This window comes from Typopeltis vanoorti, chromosome 3 (assembly GCF_054136105.1).
Source record: "Typopeltis vanoorti isolate ZY-2024b chromosome 3, IOZ_Tvanoo_1.0, whole genome shotgun sequence".
NCBI lineage: Eukaryota > Metazoa > Arthropoda > Arachnida > Uropygi > Thelyphonidae > Typopeltis > Typopeltis vanoorti.
Genome location: NC_143551.1, coordinates 110,106,346 through 110,118,707, shown reverse-complemented (window position 1 = coordinate 110,118,707; position 12,362 = coordinate 110,106,346). Strand labels below are relative to the sequence as shown.

Sequence of the window (12,362 nt, the reverse complement as noted above, 5' to 3'; positions counted from 1 at the left end):
AAGAGAATAAAGCTGAATGTATGAATTAGAGGAATTTCTCTCTCAAAGTGTTCCATAAGATTTATACAAGCACACCTGAAAAATGGTTTAGGAAAATTGTGGAAGAGAAAGCTGGAGAAGAACAAGCTCAAATTTGGCCAAATAGAGATTGTCAAGATCAGATTTTCATTTTATGACAAATAGTCAAGAAATCATAGGAGCGTAACAAGGATCTGTACTTCAGTTTTGTAGATCTGGAAAAGGCATATGATAAGGTGGCCACAGAAAAGCTTTTCAAAATTTTTTACATGGAGGTAAATCGAATATTACACAAAGTAATATACAGTCCATATTTAAGTTGTAGGACAGCAGTCAGAAATGAAGGAAATATAAGAAGATGGTTTGATGTAAAATCAGGGTTAAGACAAGGTTGCACATTATCTCAACTCTTATTCATCATCTATGATTGCATTATGAAAGAAAGTGGCATTTAACCTGATATTAAATTCGGAGATATCAAACTTAATTCTTTGTTTTATGATGATTACATCATACTCCCAAACACATCCAGTGGAACTCCAGAGTTCTCTTAACTAAATTGAATAACAGCTGTAACAAATTTAGCATGAAAAATCAGCAATAAAAATACAAAAACTATGAAATATAATCATCTGCATTCTCAATGAAGAACTTATAAAACTATTAAAAAATGTCAGCTATTTAGTCACAGTTTGTAGTGAAGATGGCAAATTAAATTTGGAAATAAACAACTGAATAAGCAAAGCTGGTACATTAAGGAGTTAGTTGAATAAATTCATATGAAATAAGAGAGAAATTAGCCAAAACACCAAACTAGAAGTATACAAGACAGTCTTCAAACCAGTTTTAAGTTATCGATCTGAGATATGGGTTAGAAATAAAGCACTTGATCAAAGACTAGAGACTGTGGATAGGAGAGTTCTGAGAAAAATTAAGTGAAGGAACACATGGCATCAATGGCAGAATCACTTTTAAAAATAAAGATATTAGAAAGGAACTGGATATTGTTAGCATTCAAGAATGTGCAAGTAGAGCTAATCTAGGGTAGTATGGTTGCTTAAATAGAATGAGTAAGGAAAGTTTAGTAAAACAAGTGTTTAGTGCCAAGATGTCAGGAAAGGGCCCTGAGGAAGGCCAAGGTGGTTGATTTAGTCAAAAGTGACTTAGAAGTGTGAAATGTTAGATATGACAATATTGGAATGTGCTGACAATTAATCAACTAATTTGGAAGAAAATTGTCAATAGATTAATAATAATGTAAACTTAATCATACAGTGCTGTCATTCAGTAACCTGAACATCTCTTGAGGATACATAACAGGAAACTGACGACGAAAAAACAAAAATTTCTTGATTTAATGAAGGTTATTTTGAATAGCAAAAAAGCATTGAATTAAAAAAAAAAAAAAAAAAAAAAGCCACCTGCAGTGGTGCAGGGTATCAATCATCAAAACTTGCCCTTGAAATAAGCTAACCTCAGGTTTCAGAAATCTTTGAGAGTAATCTGTTTTTTTCCTTTTCCTAACAGGAACTACATTTCCTTTTTTAGAAAAGGAGAAACAAATGGGGAAAAATCTAATGCTTAAATAACATTTATGATTGGTATCACCCAATCATAAATGTATCAACAGTGGGGAAGAGTGGATGCATCTGGAAACATCATGATTATCTGAAGAAAATCTCAAGCTGGTTTGAATGCTTTGTGGAATGCTCTTAGCAGACTAGGCTATTAAGTCTGGCCAATATATTTGTATGCATATATGAAAAGAAACTGGATACTGTATCCACTGGGTGCTAAAATCTAATTAACATAGACAACAACATACAGCAACAGGAGATTAACATGATCTGAACATCAGCATGCTGAATTTTGAGTGTCACTTTGGTTTTGATATATATTCATGAACTCTTGATCTTTCTAGATGAATACTCATTAAAATGATCTTTCTTGCCAGTATTGCTTACCATAATTCAAAAATACAGTGTGTGTGTGTGTGTATCAATCTATCTATATACACACACACACTACTGTAGATTCTGAATTATCTGGGTTGTCAGTTTCTACACTGCTCATTCATTGCCTGTCACTGTATGTGTGTGTTTATATATTAAAGGATGCCAAGAATATAATTTCTTGACATCTTTAATAATAATAATAATAATAATATATAAACAATGCATGTTTCATTCCAAAATAGAGATTGTCCCATTAATTATTTAACCTTGGTGTATGATCCTGGAACATGAAAAATATTTCTGGAACTGAATTTGGTGTAAGGAGAAAAGAGTTACGTATTGTCAGTACATGCTAGTTTATTCAATGGCATTGATTCATAACACAGAATAATATGAAAATAATTAATATTTATTAACTAATTAGCTGATGTTTCACTAATATTATATCCATCATTTTCAGAGCACAAGAACAGTACAGTTTGTCACCATACCCAAAATAACAACAATTTGGTACAACAGTGGGATTAGTTTAAAAAAATTGTAATGGACAATACAAGGAACTAAAGTCTTAGTTGGCACTATCTATTTTTGGATAAAGAGAGAGAAAATTAAGTATTAATTTGATCTTAAAATGACAGTCTCCCAGATTTTAGGTAAATTATAAAGCCATACTTGTTGAGGTTTGGAGTATGTTTTAGAGTTGTTGCTGATTCCAGAAACAATCTCTCTGACTTATAAAGACTTTGTGTAGCACTTTTGTTTTCTTCCATTTGATCCTGTGTGAAGGTGTATCCAAGGTATGGTCTGTGAGACCTGACTTGCCATAACGATAGTGCCGTATGTATTTTTTATGTTCTGCAGGACAGATGTCGACACTTCTTCCTGTTTGGCACCAATTAGGACTTTAGTTCCTTGTGTTGTGCATTACAATCTTTTTAAACTAATCCCACTGTTACACCAAACTGTTCTTGCACTCTGAAGATGCTGAATATGATATCAGCAAAATATCAATTAAAAAGTTAATAAATATTAATTATTTTCTTATTATTCTGTGTTGTGAATCAATACCATTAAATAAACTAGGTTTGCAAGCTACTTCAGAGCAATGTGATAACACATTCAAAGATGATCAAATGAATTTATTTGTAATATAAACAACAATATAAACATCAGTAATAAAATCAACCAAGGGAATGCTTACTTTGGCATTTCCTGTGAATCTTCCTTACATTCAAATTGAGTTGCATCTTTTTCTGGATCAAAACGAAACTTAGTCATATCTCTGAAAATATTTAATGATTTGCAGAAATCAATTAAACCAAAATTAACTCATCACACACACACACAGGAGAATATTAGAAGTATGATTAAATTTAAATAAAGCAAATTTAACAGTAGTTGGAGTATGTCCCTAAGGAAAGAATAGAAGAAAGTGATGACTTTTACAAGCAGTTACAGAGAATATATATATATATATATGAAAAAATAAATTATTTATTTAGTGTATGAATAAAAATATAAGAAATTAATGAGCAAAACTATATACAGAAGACGGTTCAGTTAACCAACCGATGGCATTATTTGGGAGTAAATGCAAGTTCTGAGGTGGGGAAGTCATCAATTATGATACATAAGCTCCATAGCATCACATGAACAAAAATGTGACCGTGAAATTGCCCACAGGTGTGGTAAGTAGACACAAAAGCCTTGTCCAATCCTAAATCTGTTCAATTGGTTGCAGAGGCATTAAGGTAGATTAAATCCTGGAGGTTTGATAGTTGGATCTGTGATCAGGTACTTGTTTGCAGTACCTGAGTCGGGAATGGATTAGAGTCCTGTTTTAGTTTTCTACGAGCTTCATGGCTATTTATGCAAAAAATTGAGAACACAATTTTGGTGGGGTTAGGAAAAAGTTCCCAGCTTTCAAAGTAGTAGTGTACTCAGATCTTTGTTCAGTGTTTCCTCAAGGACTTTAAAAGGTCTTGGGTAGCAATTGCTATATCATCAGCATAGATAAATTTTCAACTGGCTGTTAGAGGGATGTCACTTGTGCACAACTTGAATAGAGCAGTGGTAAGGACAAATCCCTTGCAGCAATCCATCCTGTAGAATAAATGTTCTACTTTTTTGTGAATTCAAATGAACTTTTATTTTTCTATTTGAGAGCATTTGTTCTAATAGTTTTTGGCTGTTTTTTAAAGTAAGCCATTCTTCCATAGAATGTAATAAGCTAATGTTAGGTCTATGAAAGCATTACATGTTTTTAAAAAATAAATAAAATGGATAATACAATTATAGCAGAGATATTAATGCCAGAATAGGAATAAAAAAAATTAATATAGAAAAATTTGCAGAATCAACCATATGCAAAAAAAGAGGAAAATGACTCATTGATGATACAACATAAAATAACTTAAAAATAATAAATACATCCCTACAGTTATATAGTGTAAATGGGACATTATATTGAGCAATACATAGTCTCTCTCTTTGAGCTGGAAGTCAGTAGCCAGAATTGAAGGAGGTACAGAAGATGGTCCAAAGTTAAATCAGGTGTGCAACAAGGGTGCACATTATCTTCATTGTCATTCATTATTATGGATCACATTATGAAAGAAAATAGTATTAAATCTGATATCAAAATTGGTGATGTTAATCTCAGCTCTTTACTTTGTGCAGATGATGTTATACCTCTAAATAAATCCATTACAAGTCTGCAAAATTCCCTGACTAAACTGAATAACTGGTGTAATAAATCTGGAATGAAAATCAGCAATAAGACAAAGACAATGAAAATATTCAGAAACATTGAAAACTTCAATTATATCCTATCATGACTGGTGAACCAACAGAACAAGTAAAACATTTTAGCTATTTAGGCACAATTTTTAGTGAAAATAAATTAAATTTGTAAATAGACGAGAGAATTAGTAAAGCTGGTATGGTAGGAAGTCAACTGAATAAATTTATATGGAATAAGAAAGAAATTAGTTAAAACACTAAATTAGATTATACAAGTGTTCAAACAAGTTTTAACATATGAATCTGAAAACTAGGTTAGAAATAAAACACTTAATCATAGACCGGAGACCACAGATATAAGAGTTCTTCTGCGAAAGATTAAGGGAGTGAATCTCAGATGATATAGTGTCGTGACGGACCTTTTCTGTCGTGTTCTAAATCTATCTAGTTTCAAGTCGCTTTTATGAATAATACAACTAATTACGAAATGATCACCGATCCAAAAGTAGGGAATTTATATTTATACTGCGCCACCCTATTCTTAGATTAGTCTATATAAATAGTAGGATCAGTTCTAAATTAAGTTAGCAGTCATCTCATTAGGCCAAATCATCTATTATCATTCTTACTTGGGGTTCCCGCACGATTCGAATGTTTATGAACGGTGCAATAATAAGGAATTCAGGCAAACACAATATTTAGATCAACAAAATAAAACATTTAATATATGATATGGTTAACAAATACAAGAACTCTATTTTAAAATGGAACTATACAATTAACTTAACACATCTTCTTAGGTCACTGATGCTAATTCAATGTTCTAACTTTCAAATACTATTCACAGTCTCAAAAACACAAATCTTCTTATCTCAAGTTAATATAACAATTTCACATTATATTCAGTCTTCACAAATCTATCAGCTCAATGTTTATATTCACAGCAGGCAATAAATTACGTAAGCTATATTCCAAGCAAATATATTTCCGGACCTTGAGCATCGGAGATATATTACAGTTAATGCTAGAATAGAGAAACTTATACAACTACTCTTACCAGACAAATCCTTCAATACATCAAATTATTGAGAGAGCACTTATGAATTAACTTAATTAACATTAGCGGAACACACATAACAAATATTCTCCATAGTTTAAACTGTATTACTGTAAGTCGCACTTCACTATTCCAAACAACAGTAATTAGGTACTAATATCTTTTCCTGTTCACTTTTCTCCAAGTAATCAATATAACCTTTTCCTAGGGCAACATAGAATTTAATCGTAATCCAGATTAACTGGAACTAATCAGAATTTTCGCATTGACTGTCCAGTTTCCTTTTATCTGATTACGGCATCAACCTTTCTTCATAACAACAGCAGATTTCGCTTATAACATTAACTTTATGTTTCACTACTTATAGGTTCACTTCCGAACACTACACTCATAAATTTCTGCCCTCAGGATTTTATAATCTTGGTTCCGCAAAACTCTCTCCTCACTCGCTTAATAATAATTCTTCTCCCTTGCCTGTCTTATCTATGACCTTCCTTCTCTTTCTGCTTTCTCTATCTCTCTATATGACCTTCACTCCCACCTTACGTTCGAACGCCACGCTCTACTCCACTCGTGGTTGTTTACGCGTGCGTCTCCATGACAACAGACTAAGCGTAAACATTTCGCCAATGTAATGTATGCTCTATTACTGCTACATGAGTGATTACATAACATTAAATATTTCACAAATAAGAACAATATAATATTTAAGCTATTTCTTCAACTTTTTGATTACGTATACAGTTAAATATAAAATAACACTTTACGTTACACCATATATATTTAGTTATACAAGATTCTATACATTTTATTATTTTATAAACTAATAATAGGTCAGGTTTTGAATAAATTTTTAATTAGTAATTCTTATTTAAGGAATAATAAATAATTTTATATAAACCATGATTAATATTTAATAAGCAATGTTAAATGTGAATGAAAAATAATAAATTACATAACATAGCTTCATTCACAATTTAACAATAGTCGCTTAAACAAAATGGGTGAGGAAAGATTGCCAAAACAAGTGTTCTTTGCCAGGTTGGCAGGGAAAAGACCCAGAAAAAACCAAGATGTAGGTGGATTGATATAGTAAAGTGCCTTAGAAGACAGAAATATAATATCTAATAATAATGTTGGAATCTTGACAGATAAATTAATTTGGAGGAAAACTGTTGATCAGAAGTTAGTAATGGTGTAACTTTTCATGTAATACTATCATACTATTTTGTACATTCTTTGAGGGTACATATCAGGAATTTAATGATGATAATGAAAATAAGACACGATATCTTTTAAATACTAAAACATATGAAAGCAAATATCATATAATTCTTAGATTATTTGCAGGTCTCTGGACAGATTTACAAATGAAATGATCAAAATGATATAATATCAATGAAAGAATTAAAGGACAACCTAAGTAAAATAAAAATAGCAAATTGGCAAGAGAAGACAGGATACACAGTCTTCACGATATGCTAATCTGTGTAAATTTACTAGAAAAAAATATTCACCAGATTACTAAAATTTTTAAATAAAATATATACAAGTAAACAAATACCAATAGAATAAAGTACAAGAATAGTCATACCAATATTTAAAAAAAAACTGCTAATTACAGAAGAATTAGTTTATTGAATACAGGCTACAAAATATACAGTAGAATAATTAATGAAAAATTAAATACATACAGTGAAAAAATATTATTAGAATGTTAAAATGTATTTAGAAAGGTGTTGAAAGTTTTTTCACTTGGTTATACTATAAATCAAAGATGCAAAGATATTATATTCTTGGTTTAATCCTTGATCCAAGTGTAGTAACTTGCACGTGAAGTTACTTCACGATTGGGCTATTTGTATATTATGAGATACTAAGGCAATTGATGACTATTAATTTATTTCAGGAATTTACAACATATACTGGAATATTAATTAAAAGAAACTTTAATAAATACTTCTTATATTTCAGCAATGTCACATCGCCATCTTCATGGGAACATAAAACTATGACATGTGCATGCCGGCACTACAAACAGCAAATGAGGCAGAAGAGAGAAAACTAGTATTGTTCCTAGAGTCCTAAAGGTGCCCCCTAGTGAGCTATATTGGGTTGTTTTGGCTGTTGGGCTGAAGTTCTCAAGATGCAAGCTTCCCAAATTTGGGGCAGTCTCATGCACCCAAATTTGTTGAGGTTTAGAAAGTTTTTTTAGAGCTGAGGCTGATTCCATGAACAATCTTTCATATTTAAATTTGCTGCGGTGTTAATAACGTGGCTTTCTTCCAGCGTATTCTGTGGTGAGTATCCGGAGCATGGTCTGCAAGCCCAGCGTAACTGTATTGGTGAAACCAGATGTAGCCTTTGTTTCAATATCCCTTCACATCAGTTGGCAATTGATGTGAAGTCATTAGCTTCTATATACAAGCAGCCCAGTTGTGAAGTGACTTCACATGCAAACTTTGCTTACACTTGGATAAAGGATTAAACCAAGAATATAATTTCTTGGCATCTTTAATTTATGGATATAGAAAGAAATGATCTACAATGAATGCAGAATTTTGTTTAAAACTACTTATAGAGAAAAGAAGATAATTTAATTTAGAAACTGCGTTTCCCTAAATCAATGTCCAAGGATCCATACTAGATTGCAAATTTGATTACTTATTTAAGTAATCAATTTGATTACTTTAAGTAATCAAATGATAAAGGTGACATGAAAAAACAAAATAAAAATACCAAAACTATGAATATAGGCAGGAACATGGAAAACATCAACTGTATTTTCAAGATATTGAAGATAAAAAAATATCTTGGTTACTTTGAAAGATGGTGAAATGAAACAAGAAGTGATAGAACAGTGGTTGAAAATAAAGGGATGCAATCATGTGTACATATTAAAACTTGAGGTAGGAAAAGCCACCTGAATGGAATGTGGAAAGGCAGCTGAAAGCTACCTTACAAAGAATTATAAGTCTTTGGGTGGTGATTAACTTCATTAAGTTGTGACCATCACCTGCACCGACCCACTTGTTGGGTGGGTGAGAGTGAAGATCATCTCATTCGGAATGCCTCATTTCACAACTGAAGTTGTGAAATGAGGTATGAATGATCTTGTAAGAGATTTAATTCTTACCAAAACACAAAATGAAATCTTAGGGCATGGGCTGCAAGGCTAGCTGAAAAGGACATGAAAATTACTTTGTTTTGAAAGCATCTGCAAAATTTGTAAATACCCCCCCCCCCCCGTGCTATGCATGGTCGTGAACTTGTATCTTGCAACAAGTTAAATGGAAATGCCAAGGTGAAAACATGATCCTCATGAAAGGAGTTTGTTTACTGATGCATCAAAGCTTAGAATGAAAGCTATGCTCTACAATGTAAATAAATATGCCTCTATTCTGGCCTGGTTGTCCAAATGGTCAACAGGGGTTGATTTAATTTCACCACTTGTTGAAATTCCATATTTAGGCTTAAAAGTAAGATTTGACTTTACAAAAGTGTATGAACCTTAGAAAAATATTTTTCTCTTTCTAAAGCAGTGGTGCTCATCCTTTCAATATATAGTATGATTTTGACTATTGTTATCCATGTCCCCCCCCCCCCCCGCACACACAACACACAATGAACCTTTTTTTTTTTTTTTACATAAACGAACCTTTTTGGAAGAAATTAATTTTATTATACAAACATATCTTTCTAATACAAATCTACATTAATAAGGTTGCAACATAAATATACATATCACAGAGACAACTAAAATAGATGAAATGCAAGTTAACTTTTAAAAAGATGAAAAACAGTTCCCAGCAGTGAATTTATGTCAGGAATTGTTGGATGCTTGATTGCAATGCACTGCATTGCAAGTTTTACATTCGTGACTAACCTGAAATGAACTTGTGCTCTAAAGTAAGAAAAAATAATGATAACAAGAAATTCAAATTATAATAAATTTCTTTTCCAGTTTTAAATATCACTGAGATTTTTGTAAGAAACTGATAAGTCAGGATAACTAACAAAAATGTAAACATTTAAAGTGTAGAATTTAAAAGTAAAACCTGAGAAATTTATATATCAATATTCAAATATAAATAAGCAACTGTCAATTAACATATAAACCTAAAATGAAAGTTATGTTACTCTTACCGAAAAAGGGGAATTTTATTTTTTTTTGATAAGTCTCTTTCCAATTCTTGACCAAGTACTGTTTGAAGAATTTTAAAATTATTTTCTTCTTCTTTAGAAATCAACTCATGATTAGCATCTGTAATTTTTTAAAGCAAAACTCATTATATAGTTTTAATTATCAATTTAGAGTTTCTGGTAGTAAAATTTAGGCAGTAAGATAACTCTGAAAATATGTATATTTCATATGGAATTATATATAAAGAAAATCAAAGACTATTTTATTCTAACAAGAAATGCACTAATTTTTTTAATCATCTGTTGCAATATGATAAAAATTTACCATCTGTCTTACTGCAACATATTAACAAACAAGGTATTAAAAGTGTATTTCTAGTCTCGAGATGCCAAAAATTCCCAAATGAGACGAATTCTTTAAGGTTAACCACGGCACTATCATGGCTTGTCATTATGTATTTATGGAAATTCCATACACAAGATGTTGTTCAAACTATACCATATTAGTATCGAAAAATGCTGAGAAAAAGTAGAAAGAATATTCAGAAGAGACAAAAAAACAATTGTTTTTAGTTGGACAATAGCATCTCCACCATACATTCCTCTTAAAAAAAAAAAAAGATTGTCTTTCATAAAAGTAGTTATCGGATGGAATGTTTATACAAAGGAAGTTGTAAAACCTTGCCTCACCATTCTCATCTGAACAGATTTTATTTTCTAAAATTATTCCCATTAAGGGAAATAGTTCATTGCTACCTTTCCATGTCAATAGTTGGTATTTTTTTAAATTATTTAAGTTTTCTCTCAATTATATGAGACAACTTCTGCATTAACTGGAGGCCTAAAGTGGTTTGAAAAAGTTCCAAATTTGGTCTCTAGAGCAGGGTTTCTGGACTATGTAAAAAATAAATTAAAAAAAAATAAAATAAAATATATATATATATATATATATATAAAATTGATAAAAAATCCTGAATAAAAAATAGCCTGCCTATGGTGCGAAATTTACTATAGGTGTGCGAATAACCTTTTGAGGTGGGAGCAACATAAAAAAAAATATAAAAATAAAATATAATAATACTTTGTCTCTTGTTTAAATTTATAGTTAGGATCTAAATGTATTTTAGACTGTGCTACTGTATATCATATATGAGCAGCTCAAGCATTTAATGAAAGTTAAGTTTTCTGATTTTCAATTCCACTTGTTTAATTTGAAAGTCATTATTACTGAAGATGCTCTAGAGATCAAGGTAAAAATTCTATGTTAAATATAAAGTCTCACATAAGTAATAAATCTGCATTTGGTCATTATTTGTTGTTATGCTGGCTAAAGTGCCAACTCATCATGTGAAACAGCATTCATTAGCCCAAGGTAATTAGTATTGGTGTTTTCCTACAGTACACATGACATTCATTAGATTTAACAAACCTTTGAATCTTTAAACAAAAAACCAGGTTTTCCAATGCGATTTGATAAATGAAGGATTACTGTATTTATGAACATCTCTATTTATGTAACAATTGTAACTCATTAGCAAGTATAGATGATTTTCCAAACAAGTAGAGTTCAACTCTGAATTATGAATTATTTAATTCCAAATGATTAAATTAAAAAAAAAAAAAAAAAAACTGAACAAGCAACTTAATACTTTTAATGCAAATGTTATTTATATAGCAGACTAATTTCAAGCACACACACACACACACAAACAAAATATATTTAGTAAATAACACACAGCCATAATAATCAATGATAATCAACTGAACAATAAAGTGAATTACGAGGAGAGTAGATTCAACAAACTTCATTTGTTGGATTTTACTGTTTCTTACAATATCTATACAATAGTGTAAGATTGCAGCTCAAATCTATGAGAGAAAATCCCACAAATAGAGTTTATGTTTAATAGTAATAAACTTTTAAAGGACCTCACTATTCTATATGTAGTGTATAATATATGTAGCAACATCCTTTTATTTAACTCAATTTCAGAGTTCCTTCACTAATAGTATTAAGGAGATAGCAAGCTTTTTGTAAACTTCTTAGAATGAAAGGTTTACTGTAAAACTAGCTTATCATTGATGTGCATTAAGAGTTATGAAATTTAAATGCTATTTGGTACAATGGGTACTTTTTTTTTGAAGCCTGCATTATTATTATCTTCCATAATATTCTGGATAAACAAAATTTACCTTCAGTTTTGGAGAGTGATATTTCATCATCTTCTATGAATCGCTCATCAAGTTTAAATCGCTTGTCATGTTTATATCGAGATTGCAGCTCCAATAACTAAGAAATAAATCATATATATATCCTTCAGGTCAGATAAACATGCAAATAACAAAGTGAAATAATGGCTATCTAGTCATTCTCTTGTTAATTAAAAATTAAAACCTAAACCTTTAAACCCAGTATGTCTAGTACTAGAAAATACTCAAGAACATTA

General features: G+C 30.8%; 1 protein-coding gene across 3 annotated transcripts in view; it reads right to left on the bottom strand.

Moving 5' to 3' along the window:
- The window catches only part of LOC150108464 (uncharacterized), a 132,475-nt gene that overhangs the window by 62,962 nt on the left and 57,151 nt on the right, over nucleotides 1–12,362 (bottom strand). For all 3 annotated transcript variants that reach the window (XR_016550656.1, XM_090415869.1, XM_090415870.1), the window contains exons 7-9: nucleotides 12,109–12,205; nucleotides 9,919–10,036; nucleotides 3,175–3,255 (exon numbers count right to left, since the gene is read on the bottom strand). Coding sequence is in view for 2 of the 3 variants with exons in the window: in XM_090415869.1 (XP_090271995.1) it covers nucleotides 3,175–3,255; nucleotides 9,919–10,036; nucleotides 12,109–12,205 (296 nt within the window). In the remaining variant the exon portion in view is untranslated. The remainder of the gene's footprint in view (nucleotides 1–3,174; nucleotides 3,256–9,918; nucleotides 10,037–12,108; nucleotides 12,206–12,362) is intronic.